A 21,216-nucleotide genomic window follows, 5' to 3' on the forward strand; every position below is an offset into this window, starting at 1 on the left:
CCGGCCGGCCGCCGCAAATCACTCCGGCACCGTCTTAGCCCCTGACGCGGCCCAATGCCAGTGGTTCCCGCCACTCCACTGCACCGTTTCTGCCTGCCCTGCCAATTCCCGGAGAATCCCGCCCATGGTCTCTGTTGCATGGCACCTGGAAAGTAGACCCTTGAACTCCTCATAACCAAAATCTATTGAAAGTTGTAGGTCAGGTAAACTCCATGATATACTTTGGAGTTTTCTAAACCCTGGCCCATAACAAATTTGGGGCTCGTCCGGAATAAAAATATATCATTTGTGTTTGGGTTGGCTTAGTGAACTTAAAGACTGTGAAGGTTGAGCATATTTGTGTTTGCTTTACAGGTGAGGTATTCCAGTTTATGTAGGGAGTGTGTTGTGGACAATGGCTTTTTCAGATGCTCAGAAGTTTTTGGTGGTAGAGAAGGTCACACGCAATACCTTACGAACAGACACTAAAAACAGGATTTTAGATTGGGCAAAAACACTGCAGTAACATTACCTGACAGAATATGAAAAGAGGTACTTACGGTGGTAGCTGAGCATTTAAAATTGCCTGAGATACAATCCGACTCATTGGAGATGGCAAAAATTCAGTTACAGATCAAGCAACTTGATCATGAGAAAGAATTAAAGCAGCTTGAATACGAAATAAGGGAAAAAGAGAAATGGAGATACAGATCAGGGAAAAAGAAAACAAAAGAGAAGAAAGAAAAGTCCTAGCAGAACAAAAAGAAAGAAAAATGGTACAGATCAGGGAAAAAGAAAAAGAGAAATAGATAGAGAGGAAAAAGAAAATGAGAGAGAGGAAAGGGAAAAAGAGTTTGAACTTCAGAAAATGGCATGAAATATGACAGTCAGTTAAAATTGTCGGATGTAAAGAAAAACATACGGTCTGAGGAGAGTGATGAGGATAATGAGCATGAGCGTCATAGTCGAAGGCTTGGTAGGGATCTATTTCAATATGTGCAAACATTGCCACGGTTTGATGAGAAGGAGGTAGAAGCCTTTTTCATTTCATTTGAGAAGGTAGCCAAACAAATGAAATGGCCACAGGATATGTGGGTATTACTGATTCAAACAAAATTGGTAGGTAGAGCTAGTGAAGTGTTTGCATCACTATCGGAGGAGATATCTGGGACGGATGAGGAGGTGAAAAAATCCATCTTAGGTGCATATGAACTAGTGCCTGAAGCCTACAGACAAAGGTTTAGAAATTTTAAGAAAGATCCTGGTCAAACATACATGGAGATTGAAAGGATCAAACAGTAATTTTGGTAGGTGAATAAGGGCTTTGAAAATAGACCAAACGTATGAAGCTCTCCGAGAAATTCTACTTTTGGAGGTGTTTAAAAATTCAATTCCTGACATAGTGAGAAATTGTGTAGAAGAGCAGAGGGTTAAAACTGTGAAACTAGCAGCAGAAATAGAAATGATTATGAATTACTTCATAAATCGAAGTCTGGTTTCCGACATCAGTTTCAGCCCGTGAGGGATAGAAACTGGGGAAAAGAGTGGTAAAGCTAAAGGGGGTCTGATGGGAGATAATAAGGAGAGCATACCTCAGATTACAAAAGAAATCCAGGAGGGAGGAAGATAAATGAAAAGTTTCAAATGTTTTCACTGTAATAAACTAGGCATGTAAAGTCACAGTGTTGGTGGTTGAAGAAAAGCACTGGAAAGGCTGATGTGGTAAATCAGGATGAGCCAGTGGGATTTGTTAAAGTGGTGCAGGAAAGCCCAAGTGAAACGAAGGAGGTGCAAAAGATTGTACAGCCTGATCAAGAGGTGATTAATAAAAATGTGTCAGATCTCTTTAAAGAATTTACTTGTGTGGGGAAAATTTACTCATGTGTACCAGGAGGAGTAGGTAAAGAAGTCACAATTTTAAGTGATACGGGAGCTCGTCAATCTTTGATGGTAAGAGATGAGGAGTTATGTTGTTTGGGAGGAATATTGCCAGAAAAGGTAGTAATATGTGGAATTCAGGGCGAGAAGAGTAGTGTTCCATTATATAAGGTTGAAAGGTCCAGTGAAGAGTGGTGAAGTGGTAGTAGGAGTAATCGAGAAACTACCTTGTCCAGGAATACAGTTTATCTTGGGTAATGATATAGCTGGATCACAGGTGGGAGTGATGCCGACTGTGGTTCATAAGCCAGTGGAAAATCAGACAACTGAAGTGTTGAAGGACGAATATCCTGGGATTTTTCCGGATTGTGTAGTAACAAGTTCGCAAAGTCACAGGTTAAGGCAAGAGGAGAAATTAAAGAGAGAAGATGAAGTTCAATTATCAGAAACGATTTGCGATCAGATAGTTGGAAAAGATCAAGAACAGGTGCAGGATGAGGCGGATATTTTTAGTTCAGGAAAATTGGCGGAGTTATCACAGAAAGTATAGAGCATAGAACATGCAGTGCAGAAGGAGGCCATTCGGCCCATCGGGTCTGCACCGACCCACTTAAGCCCTCACTTCTATCCTAACCCCGAAACCCAATGATCCCTCCTAACGTCTTTGATCACTAAGGGCAATTTATCATGGCCAATTCACCTAACCTGCACGTCTTTGGACTGTGGGAGGGAATCAGAGCTCCCAGAGGAAACCCACGCAGATACGGGGAGAATGTGCAGACTCTGCACAGACAGTGACCCAGCGGGGAATTCAACCTGGGTGGTGTGAAGCCATAGTGCTACCCACTTGTGCTACCGTGCTGCCCCAAAGATATAGAAACAAAACAGATGAATCAGAAAGCATACACAGAAGAGGAATCTGAGTGTATACCAGAATGTTATTACTGTAAAAGTAATGGCCTAATGAGAAAATGGAGACCTTTACATATGCAGGCGGATGAAAAGTGGGTAGAAGTTCATCAAGTGATATTGCCGGTAGGGTATAGAAAGGAGGTGTTGCGAGTAGCACGAGGTACCAGTGGGAGGTCATTTGGGAGTAAGGAAAACTCAAGCTAAAATACAAAAATATTTTTATTGGCCTGGACTACATAAAGATGGAGTTAAATTTTGTCGATCATGTCACACATGTCAAGTGATAGGGAAACCTCAAGCAGTGATAAAACCAGCGCTCTTAATACCCATTCCAGCATTTGAGGAACCTTTTACAAGGGTCCGAATTGATTGCGTAGGACCACTTCCTAAAACAAAAAGTGGGAATCAATACCTTTTGACTATAATGGATATGTAGACTAGGTTTCCAGAGGCCACTGCAGTACGCAATATTACAGGTAAAAAGATTGTGGAGGAGTTACTTAAATTCTTTACTAGATATGAACTACCCACAGAAATAATCGGATCAAGGATCAAATTTCACCTCAAGGTTATTCAAAGAAGTTATGGATAGCTCAGGAATGAAACAATTTAAATCAACTGCATACCATCCAGAATCACAGGGAGCGTTAGAAAGGTGGCATTTGACATTAAAGATTAAAGGATTGGGATAAAGGAATTCCATTTGTACTGTTTGCAATTAAGATGCACCTAATGAGTCAACCAAATTCAGTCTTTTTGAACTAATTTTGGTCATGAGGTAAGAGGACCACTAAATTGATTAAGGAAAAATTGGTGAGTGAGCATTCGGAACTTACAATATTGGATTACGTGTCAAATTTTAGGGAATGAATAAATAGAGCAGGTGAATTGGCTGGACAGCATTTAAAAGTTGCACAACGTGATGAAACGGGTAGCGGACAAGAAAGCAAAAGTTTGTGATTTTGCCAGTGGAGATAAAGTTTTAGTATTGTTACCAGTGGCAGGTCAACCTTTAAAAGCAAGGTTTTATGGACCTTATCAGATTGAAAGGAAATTAATGAGGTGAATTATGTGCTAAGAACACCAGATAGAAGGAAAACTCACCGAGTGTGTCATGTGAATATGCTTAAACGGTACTTTGAAAGGGAAGGGAGCAAAAGGAGGAGGTTTTAATAATTCTAGCTCAAAGGGAAGAACCAAATCCAGATGTCTCTGAATTTGACATCCCTCAAATTAAATTGGAAAACGAGGATGTTCTTAAAAATTGGGATAAATTGTTGAGTTACTGTCCAGAGGAAAACGGACTGACCTGAAAGAGTTATTGATATCACATGGGCACATTTGTGGAGATAAGTTGGGACGTACTAAAATGGCAATGCATGATGTAAATGTGGGAAATGCTGTTCCAATTAAACAACATCCATATAGACTTACCCTTTAAAATTGGCACAGGTTAACAAAGAGATTGAGAGTATGCTTAAAAGCGGCATAATTGAAGTGGGTTGCAGCCAATGGAGCTCATCCATAGTGATGGGACCGAATCCAGATGGTAACCTATAGAAAGGTTAATGCAGTTACAAGAACGCACTCTTATCCTATCCCACGCTTGGAGGATTGCATTGAGAAGGTGGGACAATCAGCTTTTATTTCCAAACTAGATTTACTTAAAGGTTACTGGAAGGTACCTTTATCCAAAAGGACGAAGGAGATTTCAGCTTTTGTAACTCCAGATGGTAGATACCAATTCAAAGTTATGCCATTTGGCATGAAAAACGCCCCAGCCACATTTCAACAGTTAACTAACAAAGTTGTTTCAGGGTTACCCAATTGTGCGGTACACATCGACGATCTGGTAATTTTTAGTCTGACATGGAAAGAACATTTGAAGCATCTGATGGGAGTTATTCGATCGACTTCAGGAGGTGGGTTTGGTGGTAAACCTAGCCAAAGTGAATTTGGAAAAGCCCTAGTCACTTTCCTTGGTCATACAATTGGACAGGGACGAATGGTTTCACGGGATGTGAAAAGAAAAGTCATTGGGGAGTTTCCAATACTCTCGACACAAAGGGAAATAATGCGATTTCTTGGCATGAGTGGATTTTACTGGAAATTTGTGCTGAATTTCAGCTGTGTGGTCGCTCCACTGACGGACGTACTCAAGAAGTGTAGCATCTTTCAGTGGACAGTGGAGTGTCATCAGACATTTGACTGCCTGAAGGCTGTGTTAACCACTGTTCCTGTGTTGACCACCCAAATTACACAAAACCATTCAAAGTGGCTGCTGATGCAAGTGATGTGGACGTAGGTGTGGTGCTCTTACAAGAAGATGACGAAGGAATAGAGCGGCCTACTGATTATTTGTTAAAGAAATTGAATAAGCACCAGAAGAAGTATTCAACGATTGAGGAGACTTTGAGCTTGGTGCTGGCTTTGCAACATTTTTACATATATGTGACCAATAATTCACCTGAAACAATTATATATACTGATCATAATCCACTGACCTTTATGGAGCGATTCAGGAATAACAATGCCAGGCTGTTTCGATAGAGTTTATTGTTACAGCCATTTCATTTAAAAATAATACATGTGGCAGGACGAGAAAACGTGGTAGCCGATGCTTTGCCACGAATGTGATGAAGAGAAGCAGGTTCGATGGAGGAAGAAGAACTAAAATGGACTATGTTACTATAAATGATTGCGTGATTTGTTTTGTTAAAAAAAAGTATATTTACTGTCAATATTTCTTGAAAGAATGTGAAAAGGTGAAAAATGAAACCATCTTGAAGTTGATGGTTTCTTTTCTTTTCGGGGTGGGGGGGGGGGGAGGTGTCATGGAGTATACCTTTAAGAAATGGGTGTTTATCAAAAAGCTGCAATGATATCATCGTGTGGGTGGAGCTGGGTTGTGTTTCTGGCTTTTACTTTCGTTTTGACCTGGAATCTGTTTATGGCTTTGTGTTTTATGTTCGTTTGGATTGGATTGGATTGGATTTGTTTATTGTCACGTGTACCGAGGTACAGTGAAAAGTATTTTTCTGCAAGCAGCTCAACAGATCATTCAGTACATGGGAAGAAAAGGGAATTAAACAGAATTCAAGAAAATACATGAGAATACATAATAGGGCAACACAATATATACAATGTACTACATAAGCATTGGCATCGGATGAAGCAGACATGGGTGTAGTGTTAATAAGGTCAGTCCATAAGAGGGTCATTTAGGAGTCTGGTGACAGTGGGGAAGAAGCTGTTTTTGAGTCTGTTCATCCGTGTTTTCGGCAGTTGAAAGCTGAATTCAGGCAAGGAAGGTTCATTTATTTCTCTCTCTGTATGTTAAAGGGTGTCCAGATCACTTGATAATTTTAAAGTGATAACTGTCTTGTATAAAGAATTTATACCTACTGCTTTGTTAAAAAGGGTGTTTGGCTTATGGATGTTGTTGGGAAAGGTATTAAGGGTTACATATAGAGTACTGTATCTTTGGGGGGTAGTTGTGTTGGCAGTTGATGAAATGTTTACTGTGTGTTTATAAATGTTAACTGAATTCATAGAATAAACATTCTTTTGTTTAAAAATACTTAGTCTCTGTTGCATAACAACTGGAAAGTAAGCCCTTGTGCTCCTCATAACCAAAATCTATTAAAAGTTGTAGGTCAAGTAAACTTTATGATATACTTTGGAGTTTTCTAAAAACCTGGACCATAACATTACAAAGAAAAACATTATTTCATGCAACTCAAATATTCTATGAATTTGATAACATCAAAACACTTCCACGTGCGCTTACTTTAATCTAAATTTTATTTCTAGATATTATTCTAGCTTTGAATACCAACAGATCAACTGTGATCGAATACATCAGAAGCACCCTTAAACGAACATGCAAAGAACTGTTCAAAAGTGAGTGATTTTGTGGAATTTGTGAGTTAGTCCCCTGGTATTCCCGGATCGACTGTACATTAATCAGAAAGACCAATTATAGTGATTCTGGAAATAAAGCCAAGGAATGCACTTTGCAGGAGGCAATGAATGTATTGAAATCCACAGTTAAGCAGTAGGAATTAAAGAAAGCTGTACTCGTGTATAATTGTCAATTATCATGTGTTATATTGGGAACCCACGTTACAACTAATCCTACCATCATACTACAGTTGGTGTGTGTGCAGAATCGAAACAAAAACCGGGCAGAATTTACTGCCTGTTCGTACCTGCGGGAAATCCAGGCCCCACCCTGATGCACAGGTTTGCTAACGACAATGGATGCAGTGAACAGGAAATTTCTTTGACAACGACAGGACTGGTAGATCCTGCTGGCGGGCCGCCTCCTCCACCGAAAAATACAGAGCGAGGTGATCGGTAAGTCCCATCCACTACACTCATCATTTTCCCAACAGTCTTCCCAGAGAGCAGCACGGTACCACAGTGGTTAGCACTGTTGCTTCACAGCTCCAGAGTCCCAGGTTAGATTAGCGTCTTGGGTCAATGTCTGTGTGGAGTCTGCACGTTCTCCCTGTGTCTGCGTGGGTTTCCATCGGGTGTTCCAGTTTCCTCCCACAAGTCACGAAAGACGTGCTTGTTAGGTAATTTGGACATTCTACATTCTCCCTCTGTGTACCCAAACAAGCGCCGGAATGTGGCAACTTGGGGATTTTCACAGTAACTTCATTGCAGTGTAAATGTAAGCCTACTTATGACACTAATAAAGCTTATTATAAGGTCTGACTAACCATGTAAAGGCAATCTGGTCGTGCATCAAAGATAATCTGTAGACATCTCATGTACAATCGCTGTACAGAATCCGGCTGTTGAAAAAATTAAAGGCGTCATCAACGTGGCAGACTAGTTAAGCTCAAATGTTTCATTTTCAACACTTACTCCTAGATAATACAGTTGATAATAAACATATAATCTACACTCATCAACTACTAATCGCTACACCATAACATTAACTATGATCTGCTCTCATTCATACACTCTTTCCTTCAGTCTGCTGTCTAGCCTTTTCCTCAACCTCTCACCCATAAGGCTGAGCATTAATGTCTTATATACTTGCACATCTATCTCCCTCTAGTGGTTGAGTTATACATTTCATTAACCCTTGCAGTTCTTCCATTTATGATAACACCACAGTAGTCACCCTGCATTTATTCAGTGTTTCATCAACAAACTTTCTCCGCTCTTCATTCAATCTAATAGTTTCTATCAGGATAGTGATTCAATTTTGGGTAATCTAGCTGCACAAGCTCAACTTCCCATTCAGAAACTCCTGTGGTAAGACACTGTAGAAAATGTTTATAAACGGATACCAAACTGCACGTTCACAGAGCATACCTATACTTTAAACTATTGGCATATTTGTATTGTTACAAGGATGTGTTTTTTAAAAAGGAAATTCTCTTCTGACTGGATTTTAAAAACTGAAACTCTCTAAAAGACAATGGAGACTGCCAGACAGCCAGCAGAGTACACTATGGGACTGTTACCAAGCAGAAGCGAGATCAGAGAACAAGAGGCTGTACAAAAACAGGCTTCAAAAGCTGTTTGGTCTCCCTCGCTCTTGAAATATTATGCCCAGATTTGTAAAGTAACATGAGAAGAGAAATCTACTGCAAACCAAGGTCTTTTGGGAACAAAGCATGGAAATCCGCTCCATTCAACTACATCGAGGAGGAAAGCTGAACAAAATGGCCGCTACATGGAATCACCACATTGAGATTGGGCAAAGAACAACTAACCGTATGCTCCTTTGTGTTATCTACTTCATGAATTGTAAAAATCCTTTTTTTTTTAATTTAGTGGACACAATTCATTTTTTCCAATTAAGGGGCAATTTAGCGTGACCAATCCACCTAGCCTGCACATCTTTGTGTTGTGGGGGCGAAACCCACGCAAATACGGGGAGAATATGCAAACTCCACACAGACAGTGACCCAGAGCCGGGATCGAACCTGGGACCCTTGAGCTGTGAGGCTGTAGGGCTAACCCACTGCACCACCGTGCTGCCCCAACTGTAAAAATCCTTAAGCCTGTCCTCTGATACTGCCCTCTGTATGTGTGTGGGCCCAGACGAATGTGTGTGACGTATGATTGGTTTACCTTTTTTGTTTAATTTGTGAAATAGTTTCAATAAACTCATCTTGTTCTTTATTTCATCTAAGAATGCCTGTCTCACTAATACTTTACAAATGAAAATGTAAATAGCGGGACTCGTATGGTATTGGCAAAGCACATCCCCCCAAATTCACAACAAAAAAAATCCTGTTCTAGTCAGACCTAGAGTGGTCAAATAAGATAGTAATTTCACCCCTCCTCACGTGGTCATAACAGAGTTTTATAATTAAGTTAAATTCAAATAGCTCCAACAGCTATCTTTTTAGCATACAGAGAACACAAATGGTATGTAATGGTGGCTGCTATTTATTAACTTGCGGGATCATAATTAAAAAAGACAAACAATTTTCTAGGTTCTAATCAAAACACACATACTTCACTCTCAGAAATCTCAACGAACTTATTTCTAAATTTGTACCTCTTCCCAAATGCCAGTCTAGAATCTCTCTGGAAAACTAAATCTCTCACCCATTTAGTAGGATATATATAAAATGTTACATATGACAGTTCAAGCATATTTTATAAATGCACAAATGTCTTAAAGAGAAAAATAATAATTTAACTAGGTTTTTTAACCTTTTCAAACTTTCTTTGAAGAGTACAATGACCTGAAACTGGCATTAAGAGCTTGTAATTGGCCTTCAGGGGTGTATTTCTAGAGATCAGACCTTTTAGACCAAAAGGGCCATAGGTCCACCAATATAACGTGAAGAACATTGTTTAACACTCCTGTCCTCACAAAACAATGCATATTTGGTTGCAAATAACACCACGAAAGGGCAGCTTTACACCGTTAAAAATAGTAAAATATTTACCTTTGATAGGTCAGCTTTTGTGAAGTTGTTCGCTTCTGATCCACTTAAAATGTGTCTGCGACAAAAATTTACAATAGAGTCCATTTTGCAAATGGGATATGGAAGTCTGTTGTCCCCCTCCATTTGAGCTATTAAAAAAAAAAGCTATATTTTAGAAATCAGAAGTATACATAATATGTGCACTGCAGCTGAATAAGAAATCATAATTGTTCTCTCAATGTATGAGTTACCAACATTTACATGTTATAACGCTGTTCATTCTTTGAGCATACAACATCACCTCTACACAAAAACAGCAGTATCCAAAAGGCAGACTCACAAATCATCAAAGACTTTCATCACCGCAGAAGAGAGGTTCACATTCCCGAGTTCTCTGACACCACAAGAGGGCTTGTAGACTCTATTTTGTTATCTTTGGCAGAGTTATGAGCTATTTAACCCTCTGAGGTCCAAGCAGCCCAGTGAAGGATGAAGAGGAAAATCATACTGATGGTTAAGCTAACCGTCTCCCTATTTATTCACCAACCATGGATTAGTGTCTTGAGATTTCAACCAGTGAGTGCATTAGATTCGGCAGTGCTCTCTTCTATGTTAATTACCCTGCATTTGAGATAAACTTTAAGAATGACTGTTTTCAGGAGCTGGACAGTATGCAATGTAGAAAGTTGTGCATAGCAGGTAACAACAGCACTCTGCAATGACAAGCATTTCTCATTTGCTACGAGGGTCTCATGGTTTAGCTGAAGAATTCTAAAAGTTAATTACCACAGCTGGAATACTGTCTGGACTTCTGGTCAATTACACTGTCGGAAGGAAGTGATTTCACTAGAGAGGGTACAGAGGAGATTCACCAGGATGATGCCTGGGCAGGAGCCTTTCAGCTATCAAGAGAGAATGGATAGGCTGGGGTTGTTTTCCTTGGAGAAGAGAAGGCTGAGAGGGGACCTGATTGAGGTGTATAAAATTATGGAAAGGAACTTTTTGCCTTAGTGGAGAGGTCATTAACCAGGATTTAATTTAAAAGTTTAAGAGGGGTGATGGAACCATCAATTCACCAGACATGTGTTTCCGATGTGAATCTAGGCTTTAATCGACTTACTTCAGAGCCAGCCTGTTACCTGCCGATGAACTCGTAGTGACCCAGGCTGACTCTGGACACGGGTACTTATACAGCTGCACTAGGGGGAGTCGTCGTGGGCGGAACCAAGGGTGGAGCCCAGTACAAGTTCCTAGGTGCTCCCAGAGCTACTCCCCCTAGTGGTAGGACAGTGCTACTGCGCTTACAACAACAGTGTGAATTAACATATATATATTAACATATATTACATTCACCACATGCACCCCCTTCAAAAAAATCAAGTCCGGCGGGGGTGGTGGTCTAGTCTATAAAGTCAGTCTGTCCGGCGGTCGAATTCTCCGCTGAGATCTGCGGAGCATTGGGGTTGAAGCCTCTTGCGGTGGCTGGATGGGTGTGGTGTGCTGGGGTACGATGGGGGACTCCAGGGAGGGTTGTATCCGAGCTTCATATTCCCCTGGTTCGACCGGGGACTGGGGGCTGGCCAGCGCGGGGGCGCGGAACTGGTGGAGCGAGCTCGTGGGTTCGGGAGCACAAGGGGGCGGCAGCATGGGGTGTAGGGTGAGAGATCCTTCTGTGGGGGTAGGGGGGGCACTGGATCCGGCGGGTGCCAGATCCCGGAGGGATACAGTGTCCTGACGGCCGTCAGGGAACTCGATGAATGCATACTGGGGGTTGGAGTGGAGCAGGCGCACCTTCTCAACAAGGGAGTCGGTTTTGTGCGCCCTGACGTGTTTCCTCAGGAGTGCGGAGCCCGGCGTCCTCAGCCATGCTGGAAGTGAGACCCCCGTGGTAGTGCCCCTGGAAAAAATGAAGAGCCTCGCGTGAGGGGTCTGGTTGGTCGCCGTACACAAAAGGGACCTAATAGCGTGGAGCACGTCTGGGAGACTTGGAGCTTTCTAGACCGGAGGGTCAGCAGGACGGTCTTCCAGACCATCGCGTTCTTCCTTTCCACCTGCCCGTTCCCCCTGGGGTTGTAGCTGGTAGTCCTGCTCAAGGCAATGCCCTTTTCGAGCAGGTACTGACGCAGCTCGTCGCTCATGAAGGACGAACCCCGGTCGCTGTGTACGTAGCTGGGGAAACCAAACAGGGTGAAGATGCTATGCAGGGCCCTAATGACTGTGTGGGAGGTCATGACGGGGCACGGGATAGCGAATGGAAAACGGGAGAACTCGTCTACGACGTTTAAGAAGTAAACGTTCTTGTTTGTCGAGAGGAGTGGCCCTTTGAAATCAATCGCGAGGCGTTCAAAGGGCCTAGAAGCCTTGACCAGGTGAGCCCTGTCTGATCTATAGAAGTGCGGTTTGCACTCCGCACAGATCGGGCAGTCCCTGGTGACTGCTTTTACCTCCTCATTGGAGAAAGGCAGGTTTCGGGCCCTAATGTAATGTAGTGGGCGAGCTGGGTGACCCCTGGGGTGGCAGAGGTCGTTGTGGATGCTTTTTAATCGGTCAATCTGCGCGCTGGCGCATGTCCCGCGGGATAGGGCATCGATCGTTGAGCTTCCCGGGTCGATATTTGATATCGTAATTGTAGGTGGAGAGTTCGATCCTCCACCTCAGAATTTTATCGTTTGTTATTTTGCCCCTTTGCGAGTTGTCAAACATGAAGGCAACCGATCTTTGGTCAGTGATGAGGATGAACCTCCTACCTGCCAGGTAGTGCCTCCAGTGACGGATAGCCTCCACAATGGCTTGTGCTTCTTTCTCGACTGAAGAGTGTCGGAGTTCTGAAGCGGCGAGGGTACGGGAGAAGAATGCGACTGGTCTCCCTGCCTGATTTAATGTGGCTGCAAGAGCTACCTCTGAGGCGTCGCTCTCTACCTGGAATGGAGTGGATTCATCGACCGCCCGCATGGCCGCTTTGGCGATGCCCTCCTTGATGCCGTCGAAGGCCTGGCGTGCCTCGGCTGACAGGGGAAATCGTGTGGTCCTAAAGAGTGGGTGGGCTTTGTCCGCATATTGAGGGACCCACTGGACGTAGTAGGAAAAAAATCCCAAGCACCTTTTGAGGGCCTTGGGACAATGAGGGGGAGGGAGTTCTAAGAGGAGGCGCAGGTCTGGGTCGGGGCCCAGGACTCCATTTTCCACGACATAGCTGAGGATGGCTAGTCTGGATGTGCGGAAAACGCATTTCTCCTTGTTGTACGCGAGATTCAGTTTCTGTGCCGTCTGGAGAAAACGGTGGAGGTTGGCGTCGTGGTCCTGCTGGTCATAGCCGCAGATGGTGACATTGTCCAAGTACGGAAACGTGGCCCACAGCCCGTACTGGTCCACCATTCAGTCCATTGCTCGTTGGAACACCAAGACCCCATTGGTGACGCCGAAAGGGACCCGGAGGAAATGGAAGAGGCGGCCATCGGCCTCGAATGCCGTGTAGTGGCGGTCCTCCGGGCGGATTGGGAGCTGGTGGCATGCAGACTTCAGATCCACCGTGGAAAATAGCCGATATTGGGCGATCTGGTTAACCATGTCTGCAATTCTGGGGAGGGGATACGCGTCGAGGAGCGTAAATCTATTCATAGTCTGACTGTAGTCGACCACCATACGGAATTTTTCCCTGGTCTTAACGACCACCACCTGAGCTCTTCAGGGACTATTGCTGGCCTCTATAACCCCCTCACTGAGTAGCCTTCGGACCTCTGCTCTGACAAATACCCTATCCTGCAGGCTATACCGCCTGCTACGAGTGGCTACGGGTTTACAGTCCTTAGTGAGATTGCGAAGAGAGATGGGGGGGAATTTGCAGCTTAGCGAGGCTGCAGATCGTGAGTGGGGGCAGGGGCCCTCCGAAGCTGAGGGTGAGTTTGAACTTCGAGTAACTAGCGCCTCGGATTGTGAGTGTCGCGGTGGTGCGCCCCTGGATCTGGACCAAGTGGGAGCCTGAAGCGAGCGCGATAGTTTGCTGCGCGGGGAAAACGGGGAGCGAACAGCGTCTTACCAGGTCTGGATGTATGAAGCTCTCTGTGCTCCCGAAGTCGAAGAGGCATGGCGTTTTGTACCCGTTGATATGGACCTCTGCCATCAAGTTTCGTACATTCTTTGGTTGTGATTCGTCCAGGGTGACCGCACTGAGATGCGGGTAGTAGGCGGCTCGATCAGCTGTGCTGGAGTGGCCCCGTGATGACTGCCCTCTGAGTTCTTAGTTTAGTTCGAATTCCTCCGCTGAGTTGTCCGAGCGCAGAGATGCCGATCGGGCCCGTGGACCGCACGTGGCGGGCGGCGAGGAAGATGGCATCCAAGATGGCGGCCCCCATGAGTCGCACGTGGCGGGCAGCGAGGAAGATGGCGTCCAAGATGGCGGCCCCATGAGTCAGACGTGGCCGGCCGCGTGGTGGAGGTTTTCCAAGATGGCGTCCCCCATGGTTCGCACATGGCTGGAGGGGGCGGAGTCGGGGCATAGGCCGCAGCGTTTCGGGCCCCGCGGGGCTGCGAGTGAGGGGAGGGGTTACTGCGTGTCGATGGGGAGTTCGAAGCTGGGGCCCTTTTAGCGAGGCACACTCTTGCGTAATGCCCTTTTCGCCCGCAGCTGCTGCAGGTCACGTTGCGGGCCGGGCAGTGTTGCCGCGGGTGCTGGTTCTGGCCGCAGAAATGGCAGGCTGGAGCAGCATAGTGGCTGGCTGGAACAGCAGAGTGGCTGGCTGGGGCAGCATGGTGGCTGGGCGGCCGCGTAGCACAGGCCTGGGGGAGTCGCTGGTCGGGGGCCCATGATTGGGTCGCAGGGTCCGCGGGGAACGAGTTAAGGCTGCGGAAGGAGACCTCCATCGTGGTCGCAGCTTCCACAGTCGTTTCTAAGTCCTGGCCCCCTTTTCCAGCAGTCGTTGGCGCACATAGTTAGACCTGAGGCCCGCTACAAAAACATCGCGTACCGCCAATTCCCTGTGTTCAGCCGCGGTAACCACTTGGTAATTACAGTCATTGGATAAATTGTTAAGTTCTCTTAGGAATTCGGCGAGTGATTCCGTAGGCTGCTGACGGCGAGTCGTAAACACATGGCGAGCGTAAACTTCATTAATGGGCCTTACATACATTTTTTCGAGAACTTCTAGCGCCACAGTTTATGAACTGGCCGAGTTTAGTTGCATCGAGATTCTATGGCTCACCCTCGCATGCAGTAGACTCAGCTTCTGATCCTCTGTAGTTTCAGCTGTGCTCGCTTTGACCAGGTAGGCCTTGAAGCATCGGATCCGGTGGGAGAAGATTTCTTTAGCCTCTGCATCCTGCGGGTTGAGTTCCAGGCGTCCAGGCTTGAGGGCCGATTCCATAATCGATCTTTACTGTTCTTAAGTCGATTAAATTGATGGAACCATCAATTCACCAGACACGTGTTTCCGATGTGAATCTAGGCTTTAATCGACTTACTTCAGAGCCAGCCTGTTACCTGTCGATGAACTCGTAGTGACCCAGGCTGACTCTGGACACGGGTACTTATACAGCTGCACTAAGGGGAGGAGTCGTGGGCGGAACCCAGCACAAGTTCCTAGGTGCTCCCAGCGCTACTCCCCCTAGTGGTAGGACAGCGCTACTGCGCTTACAACAACAGTGTGAATTAACATATATATTAACATATATTACATTCACCACAAGGGGATGTGAGGAAAAATGTTTTAACCCAGAGGGTGGCGGGAATCTGAAACTCACTGCCTGAAAGGGTGGTAGTGGTATGAACTCTCACAACATTTAAGTAGTATTTAGATGAGCACTTGAAATGCCATAGCATACGAACCAAGTGCAGGAAAACAGGACTAGAGCAGATCGGTGCTCCATGACTGGCATGGACACGATACGTTGAAGGGCCTCCTTCCATGCTGTAAAACCTCTTTGACTCTACCATGCGTTAATCTTCCAGTTACAAAGACAGTGTTATGGAAAGTGGGAGGGGGAGGACGAGACTTCAACAGTCATTGACCCAGGGCTAGACCGGTCTAGCTCAAGCACAGGCAGGGTGCCGGCAAAGGCAGAGGAGCTAAAGGGTTTTTGGAGCAGATGGGGGGGATGTATGAATATGGGGAGAAGGCCAGCAGGATGCTTGCGCAGCAGCTTAGAAAGAGGGAGGCAACCAGGGAGATTGGGAAAGTAAGGGACAGGGATGGGAACCTGGTCGGAGATTCAGCAGGGGTTAAAAAGGCACTTAAGGAGTTTTATAGCAGGCCGCATGAGTCGGAACCACCCGCTGGACCAGACGGGATGAGGCAATTCTTAGGGGGGGCTGTAGTTCCCGAAGGTTGCCGAAGGATTGGTTGAAGGGCTGGGTGTCCCGATTGGGTTGGAAGAAATAGCAGATAGGCTGAAGACCCTGCAGTCGGGTAAAGCCCCGAGGACAGGACGGGTACCCAGTGGAGTTTTATAAGAAGTTGTCTGGGATACTGGGGTCACTGCTGATGCGGACATTTATTGAGGCAAGGGAGAGAGGGGGGCTTCCCCCGACGATGTCACAGGCCACTATCTCATTGTTCCTGAAGCAGGATAAGGACCCGGAGTTATGCGGGTTCGACAGACCGCTCTCCCTACTAAATGTAGACGGCAAACTATTGGCCAAGATCTTGTCCTCAAGGATTGAATACTGCGTTCCCGACGTGATTGGGGAGGACCAGACGGGATTTGTTACGGGTAGGCAGTTGGCGGCCAATGTAAGAAGGCTGCTGAATGTAATTATGATGCCCCCAGGGTGTAGGGACGTGAAGGTAGTGGTCGCAATGGACGCAGAGAAGGGAATGGGATTATCTGTGGGAGATACTGGGGCGGTTTAGATTTGGACGGGGCTTCATCGACTGGGTTAGACTGCTGTATCAGGTGCCCGTGGCAAGTGTTTGGACGAACAAGTTGACATCGGACTATTTTAGGCTTCACCAGGGGACGAGGCAGGGATGTCCCCTCTTCCCACTGCTGTTCGCGTTGGCCATAGAGCCACTGGCAATTGCGTTGAGAGCCTCAAGAGGCTGGAAAGGGCTGGTCCGGGGCGGGGGGAACACAGAGTCTCATGATACACAGACCATAAGACATAGGAGCGGAAGTAAGGCCATTCGGCCCATCGAGTCCACTCCACCATTCAATCATGGTTGATTTCAACTCCATTTACCCGCTCTCTCCCCATAGCCCTTAATTCCTCGAGAAATCAAGAATTTATCAATTTCTGTCTTAAAGACACACAACGTCCCGGCCTCCACGGCCCTCTGTGGCAATGAATTCCACAGACCTACCACTCTCTGGCTGAAGAAATTTCTCCTCATCTCTGTTCTAAAGTGACTCCCTTTTATTCTAAGGCTGTGCCCCCGCGTCCTAGTCTCCCCTGCTAATGGAAACAACTTCCCTACGTCCATCCTATCCAAGCCATTCATTATCTTGTAAGTTTCTATTAGATCTCCCCTCAACCTCCTAAACTCCAATGAATATAATCCCACGATCCTCAGACGTTCATCGTATGTTAGGCCTACCATTCCTGGGATCATCCGTGTGAATCTCCGCTGGACCCGCTCCAGTGCCAGTATGTCCTTCCTAAGGTGTGGGGCCCAAAATTGCTCACAGTATTCTAAATGGGGCCTAACTAGTGCTTTATAAAGCCTCAGAAGTACATCCCTGCTTTTATATTCCACGCCTCTTGAGATAAATGACAACATTACATTTGCTTTCTTAATTACGGACTCAACCTGCAAGTTTACCTTTAGAGAATCCTGGACTAGGACTCCCAAGTCCCTTTGCACTTTAGCATTATGAATTTTGTCACCGTTTAGAAAATAGTCCATGCCTCTATTCTTTTTTCCAAAGTGCAAGACCTCGCACTTGCCCACGTTGAATTTCATCAGCCACTTCTTGGACCATTCTCCTAAACTGTCTAAATCTTTCTGCAGCCTCCCCACCTCCTCAATACTACCTGCCCCTCCACCTATCTTTGTATCATCGGCCTGCTCGTATATGTTTCGGACCCATTAGAAGGGATGGAAGAAATTATGAGGACTCTGGGGGATTTTGGCCAGTTTTCGGATTATATATTGAACATGGGGGAAAGTGAGAAGTTCGCGATCCAGGCAAGGGGGCAGGAGGGGTAATTGGAGGAGCTGCCGTTTAGAGTGGTAGGGGGTAGCTTTCGGTACCTTGGCATCCAGGTGGCGCAGGAATGGAAACGGCTGCACTAGCTAAATCTGGCCCGACGAGTAGACCAAATGAAGGAAGATTTCCAAAGGTGGGACATGCTCCCACTGTCACTTGCTGGGAGGGTGCAGACAGTGAAAATTACGGTCTTCCAGAGATTCCTGTTTGTGTTTCAGTGTCTCCCCATCTTTATTCCACGGTCCTTCTTTAAATGAGTCAATAAGGTGATCTCTGGCTTTGTATGGGCAGGTAAGACCCCACGAGTTAAAAAGGGGATGCTGGAGCGCAGCCGGGGGGAGGGCGGGCTGGCGCTGCCGAACTTTAGTAATTATTATTGGGTGGCGAACATAGCCATGATTAGGAAGTGGGCGGGGGATCAATGTGGGAGCGTGTAGAGGCGGCATCATGCAAGGGCACTAGTTTGGGGGCATTGATAACGGCGCCTCTGCCTTCCCGCCGGCATGGTACTCCACCCGCCCCGTGGTGGTAGCGGCCCTGAGAGTCTGGGGACAATGGAGGAGACATGTGGGAGCAGAGGGAGCATTGGTCAGGTCTCCAATAATCACCAGTTTGCTCCGGGGAGGCTAGATGGTGGGTTCCGGAGATGGCAGAGAGCAGGGATCGAGAGGATGGGAGATATGTTTATAGAGGGGAGCTTTCCCAGCCTGAGGGGGTTGGGAGGGAACGGGTTTAGGTACCTACAGGCGCAGGACTTCTTACACAGGCAGGTCTCAACCTTCCCGTTCCTACCAGGAAGGGGGATATAGAACAGGACAGTTTCCAGAATGTGGGTGGGAGAGAGGGTTTCGGACATTTATAAGGAATTCATGGGGTCAGGGGAAACACAGATCGAGGAACTGAAACACAAATGGGAAGAGGAGTTAGGAGGAGAGATAGAGGACGGTCTCTGGGCGGACGCGTTAAGCAGAGTTAACGCGTCCGCATCATGTGCCAGGCTCATGGTCGTTCACCGGGCTCACATGACAGTGGCCCGGATGAGCAGGTTCTTTGGGGTAGAAGATAGGTGCGCAAGGTGTGCGGGAGGGCCAGCGAACCATGTCTATATGTACTGGGCATGCACGAAGCTCAGGGGATTCTGGCAGGAGTTTGCGGAGGTCATGTCCAAGGTGTTCAAAACGAGCGTGGGACCGAGTCCAGAGGTGGCGATTTTCGGAGTGTCGGAAGACCCGGGAATTCAGGAGGAGAAAGAGGCAGATGTTCTTGGCCTTTGCCTCTCTGGTAGCCCGGAGACGGATATTATTAGCATGGAGGGACTCAAAGCCCCTGAAGTCAGAGGCCTGGCTAACTGACATGGCTAGCTTTCTCTGTCTGGAGAAAATCAAGTTTGCCCGGAGAGGGTCAATGTTAGGGTTCGTCCGGAGAGGGTCAATGTTAGGGTTCATCCGGAGGTGGCAGCCATTCGTCGACTTCTTGGGGAAAATTAACAGTCAGCAGAAAGGGGGGGGGGGGGGGGGGTTGAGGGTTAGTTTAGAGTAGGGTGTTAGAAAAGGTGGGACCTGCGAGGGAGACGACTTTTGCACTATGTTTATATTTGTAAGTACACTGTCATTGTTATAAAACCAGACATACCTCAATAATATGTTTATAAAAAAATAAAGAGGGAGTACCAGGATTTTGACCTGGCAACAGTGAAGGACAGGTCATGTTGGTGTGTGACTTGGAGGGGAACTTCCAGGTGATGATGTTCCCATGTGTCTGCTGCCCTGGTCCTTCTAGATCAGGGGTGGGCAAACTTTTCCGTGCAAGGGCCACATTCAGAAATTCACAGTTTTAAAGGGCCGCATAGTATATTAATTAATAGTCCCGGTTGTAACCAATTAGCGCGCGGCATATACCTCAGCACTTCCCCGGCGGCATCCTGCCTTTAGCCCTCTTTTTCTCTACTTTTCAAAAATGGCGCTTCACCCGGTTATGATTCTGGGCGCCTCATATAGAACATAGAACAGTACAGCACAGAACAGGCCCTTCGGCCCTCGATGTTGTGCCGAGCAATGATCACCCTACTCAAGTCAACGTATCCACCCTATACCAGTAACCCAACAGCCCCCCCCCCCCCAATTAACCTTATTAAAAAAATCCTGCAGTGATGTCCTGAAGCTGAGATGACTGACCTCCAACCACCACAGCATTTGTGCCAGGTATGGCTCCAACCAGCAGTTTTTCCTCTGACTCCCTTTGATTCCAGTTTTGCTTAGACTCCTCGGTGTCACACTCAGTCAAATGCTGCCTTGATGTCAAGGGCAGTCACTGGAATTCAACTCTTTTGACCATATTTGAACAAAGGCTGTAATGAGGTCAGGAGCCGAGCAAACCAAGTTTGTCTGTTAGCAAAATTGTTCCCCTTACTTCTGCATTCGAGTTTTATCCCACAAAAAAAACAATGCGGTTTATAAGGCAGGTGGTTTTGAGCTGCAACCCTGTTCAACAGACATAACTCCAACAAGAATTGTGCAGCTGGATGTTGACATCATGTCACTAACCGAGCATGCGCCTGAGCAGGCTCCCGGCCGGTGACTCCAACCCAACCGAGCATGCGCCACAGACGTCTGCTCGACAACCCCGCCCTCCCTTTACCCTCCCGAAAGAAAACTGTATTTTTATATGTAAAGATTGCTAAAATCGCAGTTGAACAAAAGTTAATTGCAAAAAGTAAGGCGACATAACGGAACCCTGCGCAAAAGAGTAAGATCCGTCAGCGTACTGACGCAGTTGACAGAGTTAAGTCACATTCAAACACATCCCACGCCTAAATAAAAGATCGTCTAAAACTTCCAGAGAGAGGGGCGGGGTACCGAATTGACAGGGAACATACCACCGGCAATCCCGAAGTTGCTGAATTTCCCTGCTCCAACCTGCTGCTCCAAGCACTCAGAAATTCAACCTTGGCGCGTCCAGCATCAACTGCCAACGTGATGAGCTCATGGCGCAGGCGCGGCCATCAGGCTGCTGTTCACTGGCCCGAGCACGAGGAGGCGCTGTATTAACCCCCCCCCCCCCCATCTATCAGAATACAACAATCCTCTATAATAAAGTGTTTAAATTGCAACAACTAATATATCCCAAAATAAATAATAAAAGTGAAATGTTGTGGGTGCTGGAAGTCTGAAATAAAAATGGCTCCCTGAATATTGATGTGGAGATGCCGACGTTGGACTGGGGTGAGCACAATAAGAAGTCTTACAACACCAGGTTAAAGCCCAACAGGTTTGTTTCAAACACTAGCTTTCGGAGCACTGCTCCTTCGTCAGGTGAATGAAGAGGTAGGTTACAGAAACATATAGACAAATTCAAAGATGCCAGACAATCCATAGAATGCGAGCATTTGCAGGTAATT

General features: G+C 46.2%; 1 protein-coding gene across 3 annotated transcripts in view; it reads right to left on the reverse strand.

Annotated features, from left to right (window-relative positions):
* Positions 1–20,812, reverse strand: part of nuf2 (UF2 component of NDC80 kinetochore complex) — a 75,191-nt gene extending 54,379 nt beyond the window's left edge. Inside the window, exons 1-3 of one of the 3 annotated variants that reach the window (XM_038794903.1) lie at positions 20,695–20,812; positions 9,699–9,826; positions 7,500–7,574 (exon numbers count right to left, since the gene is read on the reverse strand). In XM_038794903.1, coding sequence (XP_038650831.1) covers positions 7,500–7,574; positions 9,699–9,821 — 198 coding nt within the window. In that variant the 5' untranslated portion in view covers positions 9,822–9,826; positions 20,695–20,812. Of the gene's footprint in view, positions 1–7,499; positions 7,575–9,698; positions 9,827–19,993; positions 20,348–20,694 lie in introns of those variants that run through there. The other 2 variants (XM_038794904.1, XM_038794905.1) reach the window with 2 other exon arrangements.
* Positions 20,813–21,216: the final 404 nt, after the last annotated feature.

Source organism: Scyliorhinus canicula, chromosome 4 (genome assembly GCF_902713615.1).
Source record: "Scyliorhinus canicula chromosome 4, sScyCan1.1, whole genome shotgun sequence".
NCBI classification, from domain to species: Eukaryota; Metazoa; Chordata; class Chondrichthyes; order Carcharhiniformes; family Scyliorhinidae; genus Scyliorhinus; species Scyliorhinus canicula.